The sequence below is a fragment of the Cibotium barometz genome, chromosome 11 (genome assembly GCF_041138505.1).
Source record: "Cibotium barometz isolate CiBa-2024 chromosome 11, ASM4113850v1, whole genome shotgun sequence".
Lineage (NCBI taxonomy): Eukaryota > Viridiplantae > Streptophyta > Polypodiopsida > Cyatheales > Cibotiaceae > Cibotium > Cibotium barometz.
In genome coordinates, this window is record NC_141056.1 from 26,490,580 (window position 1) to 26,512,965 (window position 22,386).

Genomic DNA, 22,386 nt, shown 5'->3' on the forward strand with positions numbered 1-22,386 from the left:
AATTGATCATTGAAATACGTATTATAAAACAATGATGTAACTGTAAAAGATTTTAAAAGATCAAGAGCTTTCATCTATGTCCCATATAAATGTTTTCAATATGTATACATTTCATAGTTTTTAATGGTAAGCAAGAAGAGTATTGAGAAATATGAAGAAACCTCTTAGCAACTGGAACAATCTAAATCTGTTAATCTGGAGCAGAGACTTCCCCCAATCGAGCCCTTTTTGATGAAGTTTCTACATCATCTTCTTCATCCTCTATCAATGGCACAACAGGGACCTTTGGCCTTGTTGTTCTAAGAAGATGCTTCTTCCCACAATCACTCAACAGATTAGGATCTGTGATTCCACATGCCAAGCCGTAAGCAGCATATGTTAAATAATATTTACATCTCAGCGAATATACTCCAGGTCCCTCTCCAAAAATTCGAACAGCTGCTTGCCGCTCCAGAAGTATTACCTTGTTTGCATTCAACCTTAAGTGATAGCCACCTAAATACCTGGATAGAGTCTTTATCGCCATCAGAGGAAAACTTGCATTGTCCTTGGAGAAGCTAGCGTGAAATATCACAATTTGAGGGAATTTTAGGCGATGTATATATGTTCCTAGTGTCGAATCGTGGCCCAATCCCGCCATACGCTTGCCTGAAGCACGTTTGAGGAATGTGTCTTCATATATTTCCAACTGAAAAAATAAAGGAGCATTAGCCAAAAACAACATCACCAAACATTTCAAGACAAAGTTGATAAAGCCAAATCCGCAACAAAAGTACGAAAACACAACAAAAAAAACTAACCTCTTGGTTCTCATCTGCAAGGCGTCTTGCCATAAATTAGTGCTCGAACTAGGAACGGTTTCCACTGTCTTACTTGGCACATCCCTAAACCCTCCCATGTTGGTAATATTCAGTCTTTCCCTTGCTTCTTGTAGCTCTTCCTCTGTGGCATCTTTTCCTTCATATTTAAGGGGATCAGCATAGATCATCTTTAGTGTTGCTGCAAGCAGATAGGAACCCGGTGTCTTTCACATGGCTATCCACTCTAGTAAGTACTTATCTATCCCATCATCATCTACAAAATTATCATCGACCTCAAGATTTTGGGCTATGAAAGCTATGCAATGGTCCTCCCTTAAGTTAAATACATGTTGTATGTCTGTCAGCAATATATACTCTGAATCTCCTACTTGGTAGGAGGCGAGTAATGGCGTTGGAATGGGAGAGAAGTCATCTGATTCAATCACAAGCTGACTTATATCAATGTTTTGTTCTCTCACTGCCTCAATATCAACCGCCGAACTGAGCTTCCTCTCTTCTTCAACATTGAACTCCTCAATCACATGAGGAGTGTCCTCCTCTTCAGCAACATCCTCAACGGTGGGACTAGCCTGACGAGAAACCGTGTCTTCACTTTCATTTGTTGCATGCGGCTCTGTACATTCTTCATCTGTTAATTGCACGTTCATGTGCAAGAAGCATAAGAAGGCATAAGAGTATTCCATCAAGCGGCATTTTCTTTTGTGAAAAGGGCATAGCAAAGCTCTCTTCTTATCACATGGTACCTTGTGCCAATCCCTGTTTAACCTCTGCTTCTTCTTCAGCGACACCTTGAGATTAGAATGAATGTGATTTTTCCCATCAATCATCACTGGTTCTTCATTTGTGAGCTCATCAAACTCTTGCTTTACCTCTTCAAAGTATCCGGGATGACTAGAAAATGTTTCCTCCAGAGAAAAATCGCAATTGAACATCAACGAAATTGAAGGGTGCAAATCATGACGTTGACATTTGTAGAGGAAGTCATACAACAGAGTTGCAGGTGTTTCTTTAATCTCTTCGTCCACATCAAACTCGACTTGAACTTGCCATGGCTGAATTCAAGGGTGTAAATAAGACATGGAAAATATTAGTTCAAGCGATGAATCAAGAGACAGTCGGTCTTAAACAACAAATCTCTGTGTGGTGTGAATGGATTCAACATAACGCGAGAGGAGATGCCAGAGGAATCCAGGTATTCCTCCTCGCGTTGTAGTGAATCTATTTTCCCTAACGCAAATAAAATTGCAGCTTTGTCAAGGACCTCTTCTCGCGTTATGGTGAATCGATTCACCATAATGCGAGGAGGAATATTGTGCTTCCTATGGGACCTTCGCTCGCGTTATGGGGTGAATTGATTCACCGCAACATAATGACATTTTCATCCTTTGGCGCCGCCTCTTATGCTATGGTGAATTACAAATAAAGATACTTCTCAAGTACCCATACTGAGAGAGGAGGTGTCAAACGAATTAAAATAGTCTTCTTCGCAGAGTCAATTCACCATAATGCGAGGAGTCATAGGTTTTCAATTCACCTTAATGTGATGAAAAGACAAAGCAAGGAGTTCTGCACAAATGAAACCAAAAGAACGAAATAACAAAAGAAGAAGGAAGCACAAAAGAGATAAAAATACCAGGAAAACGAATTGTATACAAACGTCGCAGGAGATGGAGATGAAGGAGGTTGTCGTTGTCTTTGATGGAGATGAAGGAGGTTGGAGGTTTGTCTTTGACGTTTGATACAGGAGGATGAAGGAGGATGATTGATGAAGGAGGGTTGGAGGAGATAGTCATTGATGGAGATGAAGGCCGTTGGTGGGGAGATAAATGAGAATACGAACTCCAAGAGAGGCAATAAATGAGATGGGTATCCTAGAGAAGCAATTAAAAACCGTTTTTAATGCTATGCGACCCATGTTTGGGGTGCTTTGAACATACAATGTATATTGAAACTAACCCCCTCGCTTGTAATTTTTTGTGGTTGAGTATGTGTTGGAAGCAGATTTGATCTTAGAGCATAAATGGATTGTTGATGTGCCCAAGCACCACTGTGCTTTGCTAAGCGCGATAGAGTCATCATCATGATGGTCAAGGAAAAAAAGTTGACAATACCATACTGCCAAGAAGAGGATCCAACTTTAATGGATATCTATGATGCTGAACATAAAATGATACAAGCCTCTTCCCCACAAAAGCCCCTCTACACAATGACCTACCATCTGTGTCAACAACCAACTCCGATAAAGCCTCTACTCCTTCAATCCCATCCTCACCTACGAAGTTCGATGCCAAAACCTCGCAATCAGCAGCTATTCATGAAGAAGTTCCCAGAGCCCCAACCATCTATCTCTAACAAGGAACTCAAAGGAAAGGCCTCGGATCCTATGCATCAAAGGAGAACCACATGCTCAAAGGCCTCATCATCGACAACCACTCCACAAGAGACTCTAACCTCATCATCATCAACAATGTCCACCATGAGTCTTAAACCTGCACCCTTAGTGTCAACCAAAGTCAAGGAGGGTCCCAAACCTTCCACATCAGCCCTAAAGAAAACTCCACCAAGACTCCCATAATCACGATATTTTAATAGTATAAAAATGTGGGTGGAGAAGCAGCTACTTGTAGCTCAAGGCTACTATGAAGGTGCCAATCAAATTTGGGTGCCTCGACAGTCAAAACCTCTTCCTCAATGCAGCAATCGAAAGCCAAGGAAAAAGAAAAGGAATCCACAACACCATCCACAAAAGCCTATGTAAGTTCCTCAAAGAACTCCACCAATGCAACAAGTGTGGGTACCAAAAACACTGCTATAAGCACAAGGGTACTACCAAAGAAATACCAAAGCTTGGGTCCCCAAGTGCATAACAAAGTCCCCTAAGCTTGCACAAAGAAAAAAGCCTCAACACCAAGCACATCGGCCACCAAATTACAGTGTTTGTCAAAGATGGGTTCCTGTGGATGTACTTCAATAATAACAAGGATACTATGATGGCCTTCCTTACTACCTTGACATCATTTCAGCAACAAATTCAAGAATCAATACTACGGAGACTTAAGAGCACATCAAGAACAAAATAACAATGCTCTTGTCATCCCTCTAGAAGTGAGAAATGACCACACAAGAAGCTGTTGCTTGCAAATCATGACCTAGATGACCCATAAAATTAAAAAAAATAGTCTCACGGCTTAAGAACCAGCATTGTCACAATTTAAGCCTCATTACGGATTAAGCCATATCACACAATAGCCACTACATAATTGTTAAGCTTATTGCTTACTATTCTTTTGGCTCAATTAATGTAGCAGTTGCTCCATGAGTACGTATCCATACTCGCACTGGAGAACATTTGCACCAAAGCCTCACCATCGACATCTTCCAGGTATATCTTTGGATGGGGGGGCCATGGTGGGCGAAAGCCTGGTCAATGGTACAACCCATTGCTTGGAATTTTTCTTTAAATTACAAACCTCTCCAAACTACGCCACCATCTCCACAAATCAATTATCTTCAATCCTTGGTGAAGATATCTATATTAGTCTCGCAAGTCGACGTAATTCTCACCAGCAAGTGGCTACTTCAACACAGAGTAGTTCAATAAGAGTCTATATGACTCAATTCTTGTACTTTATGTAAATCTGCTTCATAAGAGAACTTAAATATGCATAAAAACATAAAAAGCACATGGACAGAAGAAGACAGGATCAGGTCCTACTCAACAACATTTGACAAAAATCCTACCACACAAAGGGACATCATCACAAGCCAATTACTTCAAATGATGAATGTCGCTTCAATGAATCAAATGAGGAATTAAGAATCACCATCTCGTTCTGATGAGTAAGTCTACGTTCCTCTTGATCCTTCTCTCTCTACTCTCCTATTATTAACATCTCTTAGTGTCCCCACTAACAAAAATCACATGTAACCTTGTTGATGATTGCCAAAAACAAATTGAGCCAAAAAAAAGAAAAAAGAAAAAAGAAAAAAGAAGGGGCTCACACAAATGCAAAAATGTAATCATTCACAAAAAACCCCACCCCCCACCCACAGTTTAAGTGAGTGTGAACACTTATGGCCATGTATATAAGTGAATTTCTCTCATAATACATGACACTCTCCTATTGTGCAATTGAGTCTTGCTCTTGGAAGGGAGACATGTTAATCTAATTCTAGGATTAACAAGAGCTACCACCATTATCTTACATCAAAGAGTCACGGTAGATACACCAAAGGGTCATACATTCAAGATATGAAGCAATAGTGTCCAAAGCTAAAACTTGGACGGGCGCCCGTAATGGTGTGACGGAGTATTGGCGATTCCTGCTTCAAGAGCGTGTGGTAGCAAATAGGATGAAGTCCTAAGTGATGTACTTCATGGATATATTATGAGAGTAGTCATTGTAATAGCATTAGGCCTCTTATGAGCCTAAAGTGCCCGGTCGGCCCACGGTTTAAGTGAGTGTGAACACTTATGGCCATGTATATAAGTGAATTTCTCTCATAATATATGACACTCTCCTATTGTGCAATTAAGTCTTGCTCTTGGTAATCCTCCTGCTAATCTCTCTCCCTAATGCATGCTAGTGAGTGTGTGTGAGTGAAGTGAGGTGAGAGGAGGGACGAGGACCCGTAGTGCAACGCGGCGGTGTGACAACGCTCTAGGAGACGCGGTGGAATTGCTTCTCGAGGAGTTGTAGAGCTTGGAGACCTCAAGGGTTACAAGCTCAGCCATTGGAAAGATCCTCACGATAGTTGCGGTTCACCATGTAATCTCTTTTTGGATGTGTTTCAAGGAGGGTTAGAGTGAGCCATAACAATTGGGTACCAACTTCTCATGACAATTTGTTTCATCAAAATTGCCTTTGCACATGCTTAGGATATGTGCAATAACCATCATGTCAAAGTGCAACATGTTGGTCATTGGCTTAGATACGCTATGGAGGGTGACACCATAGATATGGCATCTTGATTTGACAACCAACATGGAGAGAAAATATGGTAGCTAAGCATAAGTCCTCCCTTGATGATGCATGTGTACCATACATAGAAAATATGGTAGTTAAGCATAAGACCTTCCTTGATGATGCAAATGTACCATACATAGTAAGTTCTTTGTTGGAGAGTGCTAAGAAACACACATATATGCTAATTTAGCTCCTTTTTGCTTGAGGCGTTTCCTTTGGCGAAGGAGCACCCACTTGCTTTGCCTCATGTGATGCTATCACCTCTGCTAATTTAGCTCCTTTTTGAAAATATTGGGGGAGGAGAGAGAGCTCGAGTTCTTGCAAGTACACACACACACACACACACACACACACACACACACACACACACATGGATATAACACACGCAAAAAGATGAAAGGCTGAAATCTTCTTCTTCTTATTACTCTCAAAAGAAGGCTACAAAAGATAAGTGAAAACCCAACATAAGTACTAGAGTACTATATACAAGTGGACCATAATGCGAACACACTAAATAGGTGAGTTGGCAAGATAGTATGCCATAACCGTAGTTGGACTAGGTAGGTATAGTTTAACTGTAGAATCACTGGAGAAGATGCATCATGCCAGCTATAAAACATGCCAGTGTTGTAAATGTGTAATGGTCACCCAGGCACATCATGAGTGTCGGCTCATGTTGAGCTTGACATCATGAGTGTCAGCTCACATTGAGCTTAAATATCAACACTCCCCCTCAATCTGAACTCCATCTCTAAGACTCCAAGCATAGTGTGGAATCTACGAAGCTTCTCTGCATTGTAAAACAAATTTTCTCTATTTATAGCAAAATAATGGTTGATGTTATGTATTTTCTAATGAGAAATTTCTTAGTAGTGATGTTTTTTCATGTTTAAAAAATGTGGCTTTCCATATAACAATGTAGAGTACTGCCTATATTCATTATATAAGTCTCTATAAATGGTCTATCCATGGATTGCTACCTTCACAGCCAGGGAGTAACTTTTTAAATCAATTTTCATAATAAAAAGTTTTCTCAATATAGGTTAAACTATGAACCATTGTGTTTATAAACAACTGTTCTTCTACATATATAACATTTATATCTTGTTCATCATGTTCTTCAACATGGAATTGCTAATGATACAAATGTTGCTTTCATTATTTGTTAGTTTGCACATTTCCTTCTTTATAAATATTGGCAATTTAGCAAATCACATAGAGCTTTCATAACCAATGGGTGAACATGGTCAATCAAATGCCTGACTGGGCGGGTAACATTTCGCTCCGTCCTTTTTCCACGGGAGAAGTCTCTCTGCTCATGTATGGCATATTCAATTTTTCTTTAGATTCATATTAATAAATTAGAATAAAAATCATAAAATCTTGGTAGTATTTGTTGAGCCTATATAAATTTTGATAGTGTTAAAATTAAGCATTTTTTAAGTAGTTTAAAAAGTTAGCACTTTTTACGTTCTTATTTATTATACAATTAAGTGGACACAAATGTGGTGGATTTTATTACACTTAACATATCTAGCACTAAATTTATATATTTTTTATACTTCACTATAACCATATTTGCTTGTCAAATTCACTAATTTAAGGTAATACTTCACTATAACCATATTTGCTTGTCAAATTCACTAATTTAAGGTAATAAACCAAAAATAACATATCACATGATGCACATTCATTACTTGGAGTGTATTTGGTTGATTTAAAATATCATTTTATGATGGGAGTTGTTGACGATGTATGAATAGTTGTTTAGCTATGGATATTCTTTTAGACCTTGATGGTTTACCTTCAATTTCTAATGATTCTCTAAGTTTTCTTATTTAACTTTTTATTTAAAACTAACATTGCTAAAAGCAATGCTAGTAGTAGACATTGTTATAACACTATTATTTATCTTTTAAAAAGAATTTAATTTATTTTCTAAGTTCTCTTGTATAACTTTTTATTTTATTAAAACTAATACTACTGAAAGTAGTGTTAGTAGTAGGCAGAGTTTTCTTTTTTAAAAATAATTTATTTAATTTACTATTTTAAATATAATGGTTTTTAACTCCTTTAATACTTGGACAAGATTTATGCAATGAAGGGATCATGGCTCTTATACTAATGCAATGAAGGGATTATATCTCTGATACCAATGCAAAGCTCTCAAAGTCCATGTGATCTATCTGCATACTCATACCTTCCCTATGAGGTATCAGCTCTCAATGAAGTTATAACTACCCTCATGCACTATACCTAACTACTCAAACACAAGAACTATATCCAAACAAATGCTGCCAGGTACACTATGAAAGCTAGGACTAGTGGTCAAACAATAGATATGCCCACATGGGAACTCTCTAGAGGAATAGAGAAACATATCTAACATAAGAATCTCAAACCTAAGCTCCTCACGGTCCCTTGTATACTCATGGGTATCTTGTGAAGTATCTCTAACCTCATTTTGTGCAATAGATGAATACTCAAGATCCTCTAATTGTTGGTCCTCACTATGATCTTTAGAGAAGTAGGTAGATATACTAGACATATCATTATCTATAATGCTCGATGTACTCGATGCCATCCTATCCCCCTCGAGATCATGACCACATGATCCAACTCACACACAACACCATCACATACATCATTATCACATGCATATGTGTCCATGTCATCATGTGCACATATATCACTATCATCATGTGAACATGTATCATCTTGCGCACGTGTGTGTGATACATCAATATTATCACATGCATGTGTGATACATTAATATCATCATATGCATGTGTGTGCAATACATCATCATATGTGTGTGTGTACAACCATACATCATCATGTGTATGTTTATAAGATACATCATCATCATCTAGATCCATGTCGGTGTAATCTACATCATCAAGAACATAATCATGGCGACTCAAGAGTGTAGGATGCGCGCACAAGTCATGAGCCAAAAGAAGATTTGTCCCATGCAACAATGCCAAACCAGTAGTGTCGAGGTAACCAAGCAACGAGTTGATGAAGGCACCATATGCCAAACCATTTATGTTGAGGTAATCAAGCAACAAGTTGATGAAGTTACCATATGCCAAACCATCTGTGTCCAGGTAACCAAGCACAACGAGTTAATGAAGTCACCATATGCAGACCATCTGTACTATATATCCTTCTCATCAAAATAATGCCTCAAGTGACTAGGCAACAAACTTGCAAGATCAAACATCTAACAATGCCACTTCATCATATCATGAAGTCTACAAATGAGGGTATACAGGTCTAAGCCTCGAAGTACCAAAAGTATGTGTGAAATCAACAAAAGATATGTGAATCATGATATAAAATGGCAACTCAAAATATCAATCATAGAGAGGGACCTCTTTGGGCCTCTCCTTCAACCCTCATGCATCATTCTTGGATTTACAGGCAACTGCGTAGGGACCTCATTGGGCCTCTCCTCTAGCCCTCATGCCTCCTTGGAATTACAGGCGACTCGGTAGGGACCTCGTTGGGCCTCTCCTCTGGCCCTCATGCCTTATTCTTGAACTTACAGGCGACACGGTAGGGACCTCTCTGGGCTTCTCCTCTGGACCTCATGCCACATTCTTTTTAATGTTTTTATTCATACAATATTTCGAGGCAATGTTCAATAATTGATGTATTTGCAATTGGTAAATTACTTACCATCTATGTCCATTAGGTTATCCACCCAGAGTTTCCCATGGAGGTGAAGGATGCGTTTCATGTACTCCATGCAGAGGGATAGATGAGTTGGATCATCAAAGCCGACATGTCGTATGCCATCTGTATGCTTCTTTTAATGTGCTCATGAAATCCTTTAGATTTTTAATTGCCTTTTTAACTTTCTTATGTGATTTCGATTTGTGCAAGCGATGTAAGATACCCTTGAACTCATTCTCCAATGATAGTGCACAATATGACTTCCAGTGACCTCTTGTGTTACAATGCTTACACAAATAGAATTGATAATCTTTAGTGTGGTGATTCTTGTCGTGACACAACTCACACTTTGTCCCCATTTTTAGTGGTTGATTTGATCTAAGCCCTTGCAACAATGAGTGCACCACACTAGCCCAAGACCAAGTGTGCTCTCAACAAGTAGAGCTTGGTACAATACCAAGGTTCTTGACGTTCATACGCAAGGCTGCTTGATCTTAACTTTTAGGGTTTTCCACAAAATTTCCTTGGGTAAAAAATTCTTCTATATGCAAATCCCTCTCAAACACTTAATTCGGGCATGTTACTCTCCTCTCGGACACTTAATTCGGCATTACTCCCCAATAATCTCATAAGGATAGAGTTTAAAAACTCCTTTTAATTTTGGAGCACCCGGACAAGTGGTTGTTAAGAGCTTAAAAACTCTCTTTCAGCATCTGAATTGCCCGAACAAGCTGTTTGTAGCTATCGCCACCCATTGCCCAGGTTCTGGTGTACAGAAAGAGTCCATACTGTTGAAATATACAAGTGAATAGGGTGTGTGCGGGAACAAGCCCTTAGCAAGAGGCTGTAAAAGAGAATCTGTAAATGTGAGAGAAGCTATGAAAAGGTGAGAAGTATCTACTGGGAGAGAATAAAGGGTAGGAGGTGTGGAGATATTCTGGGAGAGGTGGAGAGGATCAAGCAAAAGAGGTGGAGTGAATCAAGGAGAAATCAGTGGGATTGGATGCTTGGATGTAAACCCTATAAATTGAGGCATTAATGAGAATTTGTCGGTTTTTGATTATCCATGCCTACATTAAGCTATCAGTTAATTACTCACTAATTACATCTTAATTACTCACTAATTACATCTTAATTGCTCATTAATTACATCTTAATTGCTCACTATCAGTTAATTGCTCACTAATTACATCCTACTCACTAATTACATCTTAATTATCATCTTATCTCTTTGTTAATGATGTTGGTTCTAGCATTTGATCCACCATAGCTCATCACATTGCTAAAAATTTAACATGGTATCAGAGCCAAGCTTAGCATTCATCTGTTTTTTGAGCCTAATTACCTTGCTAATTACTCTACTAATCATAATTAGGAGTTAATCCATTTTTAAGTCTTTTTTTAACTAACCTCTGCACCCCCGGCTGGTGGAGGAGCTCCCTCTCCCTCTAGGCTCAACATTAGCTCAAAAGCTTTCAGCCATAGCTAGCCATACTCATCCATTCAAGAATTTCATCAAACCGCCGGCGCAAGCAGGAGAAAATCGTGATTTTTTCAGCGCTTCTTTTTCTGCAGAAAATGGAGATCTTGTCTTCCACAAATGCAATGGCTCTAATTCCTCTTAGCCCTAGGGTTTTCAAGGGTGCTCTACAAGCTGGTGAAAAAAGATTTTGATTTGATCAAGTCTAGAGTGAGAACTAAGCTCTTCATCAAATCTGCAGGTGACACTGGTAAAATAGAGATTAAGCATTCAATACTTGGTTAAATCTTGTGTTTCTTGGCTTAATCCTCTACTAGACTAATTGCTATTGATGGCCTTGAAAGGATTTGAGCTCATTTGAACTCTAAGGCCTTAGATCCGGACTCCCCGCCGCATACTCTGTTTTTTGCACACAAAATAGAGGATTAATTTACTAATCAATAATTAATCAATACTAATCACTATATTTTGGTACAATTAAGGGTTCAAATTAACCATTGGGTATCTAATACAGATCCCTATAACTTCAGATTGCAATTCGGAGATGATTTGATACTCCAACCATTCCGTATAGATTTGTTACCCTTGGTTTAATGTAATTTCTGGTGATTTTATGCTGATAAATCTATTGTAATCATCACCTAAACACTAGATTGAGTTGTAAAAAGGTAGACACTGCCTTTGAATCTTGAAATTGGATCAAGAGGTAAGACCCCCTTCACATCATCATGAGTACGGCACAAGAGATAGCTAAATTTAATAAGGAGCAGTTTTACACATGGCAGACAAAAACCATGTATCTGCTCATCATGAGGAAAAATCTGTGGGGGCTAGTTAAGGGAAGAGATGAATGCCCAGAGGTGAGAGGGAAAAATGAGTGGAAGAGCAGGAATGAAAAAGTATTGGGACTTATCGTACTCAGTTTAAATAATGAAATCATTCATCACATCACAGGGATACAGTGGGCAAAAGATGCATGGAATGAACTCAATAAATTATTTGGCACACAAGCTAAAAATTCAAAGATAAATCTGTTAATGCAATTCTATAAATTGGATATGAAGGAAAGTGAACCTTTAATCACACACTTGAACATATATAAAAGCATTAAGTAACAACTGGCAGCTATTGGCAAAAAGGTAGAAGATAATGAGACACTAGCAGTGAGCACTTCTGAAGAGTGTGGACAAAAGTGTGGACAAAGGTGAATATAAAAACATTGTAGCAACATTAAAGAATGTGCCTGAATTGAAGCCACACGAGATAGAAGGAGCTCTACTAGAGCAAGAGGCCAGAGGCAAAGATAAGAAATGGCTGGACTCAACAGCAGGAGAAGAAAAAGCATTCTTCACCCGAGGAGGATTCTCTCGAGGACGAGGACGAGGAAGAGGAAGAGGCAGAGTAGGAGGAAGAACCTTCACTTACCACACAACTGTGGAAAGCCAGGACACATGGCAAGAGACTGCTACAACAAACCCAGTGGAGAAGGAACGACATCGGCAAACTTCATGGAGGCTCCTAATAAGGAAGTGGAGTCACATCATCTTTTCTGAGAGAGAGAGAGAGTGAAACCCCATAACCCAATGTAACCTGCCCCAACAGAGAAAAACCACTTCTGAGCCATCGATGATGTAGGCCATATGGTAGATGTATGTGTGAGCACTTTAGTCAAGGTCACGGGCACTTGTAGTAGCCTTGGACACATAGAGAGAGAGAGAGTGACAAGGACTATGAGTTTAGGGACTTGAGGCACTGGTCGCGGACTATCAAGTAAGAGGAAAACTTGGTATAGGGTCCAGGTGTTCTAGGAGTATTCACTTGAGGGGAGGTGTTGAAATATACAAGTGAATAGGGTGTGTGCGAAAACAAGCCCTTAGCAAGAGACTGTAAAAGTGAATAGGGTGTGTGCGAGAACAAGCCCTATGCAAGAGACTGTAAAAGAGAATCTGTAAATGTGGGAGAAACTATGAAAAGATGAGAAGTATCTACTGGGAGAGAATAAAAGGTAGCATGAGGAGATTTAGGAGGTGTAGAGATATTCTGGGAGAGGTGGAGAGAATAAAGCAAAAGAGGTGGAGTGAATCAAGGAGAAATCAATGGGATTGGATGCTTGGATGTAAACCCTATAAATTGAGGCATTGGCATAATGAGAATTTGTTGGTTTTTGATTATCCATGCCTACATTAAGCTATCAGTTCACTAATGAGAATTTGTTGGTTTTTGATTACCCATGCCTACATTAAGCTATCAGTTAATTGCTCACTAATCACGTCTTAATTATCATTTAATCTCTTTGTTAATGATGTTGATTCTAGCATTTGATCCACCATAGCTCATCACATTGCTGCAAATTTAACACATATTTGGTGGCCAATGTGTTGGGCACCAGGGGACATGAATGTAGATCATGACGCAGCTTGTGGGAAATGAGTTACAGAGGCTCAGCAGGCCCACGATGCCCACCCATAGCGCTCCTGCCAGCAGCAGCAGCAGCAACCTCGGCTTGAAACATGGACTCACCCATCACCACCTGTCTAAAACATAGAAAGAGTAGAGCCTGGCTGGGCTGTGGCTATGGCTATGGCTGTGGCTGTGGCTCCAATCGAGCGGATAAACATGAACTGGAAGGCAAGCGTGAGGCTTCCAAGCTCGCCGTGCCCGACTAAGCTGTATCATCTTTTTTTATTGAGGCCAAGCTTAGCCAAGATAGCTTCCAGCCAGTTCTTTCTTTTTCAGCTCTTTCTTTGATAGCTTCCTGTCTGGTGGCTCCCATGCAGCCGCTGCTACAGCAAGGGCCACATTCACATTAGGAGCAGACTGATCAGTTACTTCAATCTCTGGTTCTCCTTCATCACCTTCCCCCCTTAATTTCTTCATCACCTTCGCTTTCCTCTCCATGGCTTAAATCTTCCTCCTGCATCACGAGAAGTTTCTGCATGTTGCCGATAGTGGCCTAGAATGTTGCAAACTAAAGGCAAACTATTTGATTATTTCAGACTAACTCCTTTGTAAATAGGCAATCGAGTACTTTGGAAAATTTTTTGAGAGAGGACTTAGCAATACTTTGGTCTCATTTTGGCTACGGGGAACAGCTTGGTTACGGGGAACAGCTTGGTTACCAATAAAAGCTTTAGCATTTGGTCTTAGATGGAAGAAATGAGTACTAAATATTACAATGAATATGTAAATTGATTGGTTGGTGATTTGATAATGGATCATAGTGCATTAATCAACTTCTTAAAAAAAATTTGGTCAACATCAAAGCATAGACTAATAATTTAGTAACTATAAAAATAATTTCCAAGGACATTTATTCTAGTGATAGTGCCATTTTTGAAATATGAAAGAGGGCATCACTGTATTGGCACGTGATTTCATACAAGCCCTTTTTCTAGAGCATACTAAAAGAGGAGCTTTTATCCCTAGGTTTTTGGGTTATAAGTTGTTTCCTTGGATAGAGTTTTAAAGATCTCTTGTATGTCAACAAGTAGTATAGTAGATATAAGAAGTATGTCAAGTAGTATAGTAGATATAAGAAGTATAACAATTCAAAAAAGAGATTATATATATATATATATATATATATATAAAGTAAAAAAAAATAAGCAATTGATTCACTAGATTATAAATTTAAAAATAATTTTACTAAATTATCAATTTTACAATAGATAATGTAAGTTAGTAAATAATAATAAACTAAAGGTGAAATAACTACTTTATCAACTAAGTGCTAGCACCCAACCATTCTCAAACTTTCCCCCCCTCAATGAGTACTTCTCTTTATTTTCCATAAGTTTTCTTCATTCATTAACATAAACCCCAACATGTAATTATAACTTGAATTATTTTATTAACAAAATAGCTTACCCTATACTCACAATTATTTCCTTATCTATTGCCAATGGCATGGCTTTCCAATTTCCTTGAATCTAGTATCCAAAGGAAAAGATATTAAATAGTGGTGCTCTCTATTATTCCTCTTTGGCTATTTGTTGACAAGAGCCTAAGGCATACAATCAGGTTACTCATCTTGTTTGGAAAATAGTTACAAGAAGGGAATAACAACTCATGTAATCCTTTTGAAGTAAAGACTCTCCCTCTCTCTCTCTCTCTCTCTCTCTCTCTCTCTCTCTCTCTCTCTCTCTCTCTCTCTCAAGTGTGGTCCAATTGAAACGTACCCATATTCTGTTCCATAATCACGAATACCGGCCACCCCGCACGGAATCTCCAAATTATCCGAGCACGGACGTTGTTCTTCTTGTGATGAACTAACTTTCTTTAATACTTCTCTCTAACAAATAAAGTTATCTATCCCCTCATGCGAAGCCGTTACTGAAAAGTAAGGGTCAATTTGGTGTCTGGGCCCTGTTTTGGGCGTCCATTACAGTTATTGTTACTATGTAAACCCCTATATGAGTTTCCTTACTATGACCCTCTTATACATTATCTAACATCGTTAAGTATAGAATAGAAATCGCTTAGAAATGTCGATTTTTGGTCAATTTTAGGGCTTTTTATGCTAGTAATTAGGAAGAGGCATCAATCTCCACTCTCAATATAAATACATAAACATGAGAGGAAGCTCATATACTTTAGCAATGGTTTGAGCTACTACTTAAGAATTGTTTTGAGCTTACTACAAGAGATTAGAAATGGTTTAATAATGAAGAGATTCTATTAAGTATACATAAACATGAGAGGAAGCTCACAAGCTTAAGCATTGGTTTAAGGTACTACTTAAGAATTGTTTTGAGATTTCTACTTAAGAGATTAGAAATGGTTTGATAATTGAGTGATTCTATAAATTATATAAAGACTAGCACATTTATGATTAAGTGCTCCATAATATTGCATGCAAGCTAAACATTAGTTTTTATGATCAAGCTATGGCTTCTGGTAACCTAAGTTATATGAAAACATCGCAATCATAGAAATCATAGTTTGCCTACAAATCTTCTCTTGATTAATTAATCATTAGCATTAAAATTTAAGGTGTAGCTCTCATAATCATATAAACTTAGAGCATGTATGGCTTTTGATATAGGTCATGGAAGGTTTAATAGACAACAATCAATGCATATTTGGAAAACTTTCTATGATTTATAAGTGATTAGCATTAAAGAGTGAGGTTTAGTGCTCACAATCATATTGGATACAAGTTATTAACATTAAAGAGTGAAGTTTAGTGCTCATAATCATATTGGATGCAAGTTCTCATAATTGAGAGATTCTATAAAGTATATAAGGACTAGTACATTTATGAGTAAGTGCTCCATTATACTGCATGCAAGTTAAACATTAGTTTTGATGAACAAGCTATGGCTTTTGGTAATCCAAGTTATATAAAAACATAGAAATCATAGCAATCATAGTTTGCTTGCATATCTTCTCTTGATTAACAGATCACTAAAATTTAAGGTCTAGCTCTCATAATCATATAAGCTTAGAGCATGCATAGCTTTTGATATAGTTCATGCAAGGTTTAGTAGATAACAGTCAATGCATATCTATAAAAATTTCTGTGATTTAGAAGTGATTAACATCAAAGAGTGAAGTTTAGTGCTCATAATCATATTGGATGGAAGTGATTAGCATTAAAGAGTGAGGTTTAGTGCTCATGATCATATTGGATAGCATTAAAGAGTGAGGTTTAGTGCTTATAATCATATTGGATGTAAGTGATTAGCATTAAAGAGTGAGGTTTAGTGCTCATAATCATATTGGATACAAGTACTCATAATTGAGAGATTCTATAAAGTATATAAAGACTAACACATTTATGAGTAAGTGCTCCATAATACTGCATGCAAGTTAAACACATTAGTTTTGACGATTAAGCTATGGCTTATGGTAAACTTGAAGACGAGTTCAGGGGAGTGCATCAAAACGCACAACCAGTCCTTCAGTTTGTCAATAGAATTTCGACTTTATGTCTACAATTTGGCTTATCTGATAATACGGACAAGAAAGGGCAATTTTTGTATGGCCTGGACACGCAAATCCAATGGGAGGTGCATACGTTTAGGCCAGCCACCTTTGAGGACGCACTCTCGCTTGCGCAGATTGCAGAAATGAAACATAATGGTGGCAAGCCCAAGACTTCCCAATTCTTAATCATAGAGACCACCATGAATCAAATGTAAAAGGATAAAATATATGTACACTCATAAAAAGTAGGACCTTTCACATCACAAATACCTGTGTGCTCCTATGTAGTGAGCTTTGATGGTTGATCTATATGCTAGTAGAAGCTAGGGAGTAAACTCATAGTGATGATGATGAATTGTGTGATGAACTATGTGGAGAAGGGGCTAACCGTGTATCTATATAGGGAGTAAACTCACAATGATGATGATTGATGAAATATGTGGAGAAGATCTAACCGTGTATCTATATAGGCCTATATATGGGAACATCCATGACATGACCACATAGATCCTATTTTAATTTAGCATCTTGCTTATTTGAGACAAGTTTTTGAGAGGTGTAGACTCTACCACATCATCTCATTGAACTCACTTAGATGCCAATTTCGGGGGTTAAGCATAGAGTCATCCTTGGACACATCATTTCCAACAATGGGACATCCATAGATGAGAATAGGATCCATGTGATCTTGGAACTACCACCAACAATGGGACATCCATAGATGAGAATAGGATCCATGTGATCTTGGAACTACCACCACCCATAAACTATAAAGGGGTGTGGAGATTCTTGGCGCATGTCAGGCATTACTACAGAGTTCATCTTCTTGTATGCTATATACATGAAACCTTTATACAAGTTGCTGATTGTCTTCTTTGAATAGATAGGTGACAAATGCCAATGTGCTAACAAAAAGTGGCAAGAACACCCATCTTGGGATCCCCCAACTCGATAGATGGCCATAAAAAAAGCTAAACAAGAAATTAGAAAGAACACCCATCTTGGTATCCTCCCAACTAGATAGATGAATATCAATGGCCATACAAAGAGCTAAAGCAAACCCATCTTGAGATTCCCAAATTGGGATCTAATTTTTTATACAATTTGGTTAATTTCATTAATCTAACGTGTGCTTCACTTTGGTGAACAGCCTACATCGCCATTCAGAGAACTGCTTAATTTGATGAAGGACGAGGGTAGGGATGCCCTTACCACACTATGCAACTCAAATGACTTAGAGTTGAGACAAATCGTTTGCCAACATATCTGAGCCCTTTTATGGACAATGAGGACAGCTCGACATATCTCCCAACTTGACTCATCCTGGCCTATTGTACAAGGAGATAGTGATCCATATAGACAATAAGTAAATTACGTTTGTTTGATTACAGTAATTAGATGGAGAGCGTACTGAGAGTATAGGGAATATATGCTCACAAGCATTGGATGCCTTAGCTTGTGCCAACTATGCCCATTTATAGTGCTGCAGATAGTATGGTGGATGCGTCTAAATATTCTCTATATCTTTTCGGGCTAGCTAACGCTTGTACACATGATCATCTCTTAACCATCCAACGGTCACAACTACGACCCCTTCCAGCATATAAGCTGGGGTTCCTACTAAAGATATGTGCACCAATGGCTTCTCCTCATAATGGGGGACCGTACAAATGTGTACCATACATCGATGTGATATACATGCTGAGAGGCGGGCACTGAACATATACTAGCAGTGTCCTCTTCAATGGGGTAATGGTGAGATTTGGGAAGGAGTTTTTATCTTGTGCAGCATAGGCTAGGTATCTCCTCCTACTTTGGTTTTGGGTTGGCTCCATAGTGGCACCATCATAGTGTTTCCATCCTTCACCTAAGCTAATTGATTACCCCAGTTAATCATGCAATTCATGGCACAAGTTCAACTTCTCACCAGGCAATAACCTGATCTCCCATCATCTCAACATAGCCTAGGGTTACTCACGTGAAGCACGAATGCAATGAAAAAAAAAGGACGAGGGGTTTTTGGAAGAGGGAGTTTGGAGTGCACCAAAATTTCAAACCCCTAGCTAATTTCAAAGACGGTGGGTTCTAGAAGGTAGGCGCAGGGCCTACCTTCTAGTCCGACCGAGGACAATGGCGTAAGCGCGAAAGCTATAAAATGAATGGGATTGCGTTGTTTGTTCAAAGCAAAGAAAGTGAAACTCAGCGTCTTTCTTGTCCAATCCGCATTCCATTCAACACCAGTAGTAGTATGGAACACCATCATCACCACCACCACCATGAAGAACAGCACCATGGACACCATGGCTATGCCGCCCCTGCTGCTTACTATCCTCCTCCTCCCTCCGCATACCCCCCTCCAGCACCTCTGCCTTACGGCTACGGTGCGCCCGACCCTTACAACTACGCCATCCAGCAGCCGTCTCCATACGGCGCCCCCGCTTACCCTTCCTTTGATCCCTATCAGCAGCAGCAGTTGAATCACGCTATTGCGGACGACCAGCATCGTCATGCCCGGAACGAGCACGCCGCTGAAGTGGGCGCCCTAGCTGCAGGAGCTTTTGCTTTGGTATGTTCTTCCCCTTCTTCTAGGGTGTCTTGAATCTAGGTTCGGGGTTTCTGCTTTCTCCATGGCAACTCATCAGGATTAGCAGGGTCTTCTTCCTGTTTATTACCGCCCAAGGTCACGGTTAAATCTTGGATATTCGGATCCTGAATAGTTAATTGTCGTAGGTGAGTAACAAGCCATCAGGGTTAGGTTGTTTCTACCTTCTTGATATTATTGAATGTTGTCATCCTCTACTATGGATGTACTGCTGTGCATCATGTTAGGGTCGGCGTTTCTTGTTTTCGAAGCCTAGGGTTACTGTGCGTCATGTTTAGGGTTAGGCTTTCTCGTTGTTTGATGTAAATTAATGTTGTGATCCTTGTGGCAGCATGAAGCACATGAAGCCAAAGTGGATCCAGCCCACGCAGGCACGCACAAGCTTGAAGCAGAGATGGCAGGGGCAGTAGGTGTGGGCTCTGCTGCATACGCCTTCCATGAACGCAAAGAGAAGAAGAAGGAGCACATCATCGCCCGCCTCAGCGGCCACAAGCATTAAGGCCACAAACACCGTCACCACTTCTGGTGATATCATTGTCATGAACATTAGCACCACTCTCTTTGTGTTGGATTGTTTCCCGTTTTGGCTCGATGCAGATTTCTATCCTAGCAGGGATCTTTATCTCATCAAGACTGCAAATTTTTTTTATTTTTTATTTTATAAATACATTTCCTTATCCTTCTCTCATGTATTATTTTGAACAAGCATGGGCATTACTTGCTCGAACATTTTGGAAGTTTGATGTGTTCATGGTATGCAGTCATGATGACTTTGTTTTTCTGTGTTGTGAAACTTGGGATGTCATTTGATGTGTACAACAGTTGTTTTGCTATTTGTGAAACTTCCTAGTAACACTAATATGTGTATTAGAGAGAATTTGTGAGGAAATCAATTTAATCCAAAGCTTTCCACATGGTGTACTGCAATCCAATCTCAATTCTTGGCTGTACTAGATACAATTTTTAGTTTGATGGAGAAACTCTCTCTAATTCGGCCTTGCATCTCAAACTCCTTCCTGATTGAGCAGCTTGCTCGATGGGCCGCCTCAGGGTAAACGTAGTGTAGTGGAGCTTGTCGTGTTTTCCTCTGTGGACTAGGGCGCGACCCGGTTGACCACAGCAACTCCTATTTTTTCCCGATTGGAATTCCTCCTTTACGAGTTACCATTGTTTTTCACTGTGTTAGCCTGCCTACTACCGCTCGCATCCTTCTAGTGGTTTCTGGCTTCTCGTCTCTCACAAGGAACTTTTGGTGGTTCCCTATATAGTGAACTTCACCATATATAGGAAATTTTGAGAGATTTCCTGGTTATGTTGATGGAAATTTCCTATATATATCTAGACAATCGTATTTCCCATTTAATCAAATTTTGAGAGATTTCTTGGTTATGTTGATGGAAATTTCCTATATATATCTAGACAATCGTATTTCCCATTTAATCAATCCTGTATATGTGTAGGAAATATGGGCTTATATCTAGGTAATTCAATTTCTTATATAGGAAATATGGGCCAATATCTAGGTAATTAAATATCCTAAATAGAGAGTATGAGCCAATATCTAGGTAATTCAATGTACTATATACACAATATGGGCCAATATCTAGGTAATTCAATTTTCTATATAGAGAATGAATAAGAAATATCGGCTATTATCTAGATAATACAATTTCCTATATAGAGAATTGATTGTCTATGTGGAGAATTGAACCACAAATGAGTAAATGGTTATTTAAAAAAATTGGTTATTTTGAAAAAATTGGTTACTTTGAAACTTTTATACTTAATATTCAAGCATCAATATTATTATAAATTGAATTACTTAAATTCTCCTCCTCTCTCTCTTTCTCTCTCTCTCTCTCTCTCTCTCACACACACACACACACACACACAAAAAAAACTCAATGTAACATACGTGAAAATGTAGGTATGTCCCTCTCATCTTATATCAAAAAGTAAGAATGATTTTACCAATACTAGCATGCCCATATTCAAGCTAAACGGACATCTACCTTAGAAACTAAGGTTTTCTCTCTCCTTATCAAACAGATAGATATTCTCTCTCTCTCCCTCTCATACGTAATCCAAAATCTTAGATTATTATCTCCCTCTAATGTGTCGCAGCACTAATTAATGATTATAGTAAGGTTTTACACCTTAGCTAAAACATCTCCCTCTCTCCCCCTCTTAGTGTGTTCATGTCCATCTCTTTTTCTCACTCTGTGTTAAACGTCTCTTAGAATGTAAATTAAAAAAAAAACAACGTATACAATAGCCTTCCTCTCTCTTTCACTAGGTCATTGCCCAACGAGAAAATACTACACATAGCGTATATAAAGCCTCTTTCTGAACTCTCCGGAATACAAAAACCTCTAGAGCTTCGAACCTCCAGTCATCCACACGTCAAGATTTCATCTCTAAGGATCTCTAAGGTTACCTCTCACCACTTCAAATTAATTAATTGAAAACAAAATTGGGAAACCATATTAAGCTTGCACTAAGTTAAAATATATACAAATAGGACAAAAGATTTGTGTTGATATTGCGAAACAATGGGAAAGAACATTTTGCATGGGAATGGTGAGAAAGAGTGAGTGTTTTGATAGAATTTACCTACATAGCTTTCAAAGGGTAGCTGTAAAACCTCTTAAGATCTCATAATACCATATACATGAGTTCATGATCTTTCTTAAGATCTCATATAATTTCATAAAATCTTTTTAGAGATCTAATGAGATCTAATGAGATCATAAGATCCGTAAGACTTCCTCTATGAGTCCATAGGATCACATAAGGGTTGAGAAGGGCTCATCGAACTTAGCTTGGTCGTAGTGCTTATAACATTTTGAGATGATCAAAGTTAAGTCTCTGTGAGACACTTTGGGAGAGGGGCCTCCCAACCAGCGA

The 22,386-nt window shown here is 38.8% G+C and overlaps 1 protein-coding gene across 1 annotated transcript; it reads left to right on the forward strand.

Moving 5' to 3' along the window:
- The first annotated feature begins 19,087 nt into the window (after positions 1–19,087).
- LOC147633971 (uncharacterized) lies at positions 19,088–20,167 on the forward strand. Its single transcript, XM_086805048.1, has 2 exons — positions 19,088–19,443; positions 19,811–20,167. The coding sequence occupies exons 1-2, from the start codon at positions 19,126–19,128 to the stop codon at positions 19,976–19,978; spliced, it is 486 nt and encodes a 161-aa protein (XP_086661174.1). The 5' UTR covers positions 19,088–19,125; the 3' UTR covers positions 19,979–20,167.
- Positions 20,168–22,386: the final 2,219 nt, after the last annotated feature.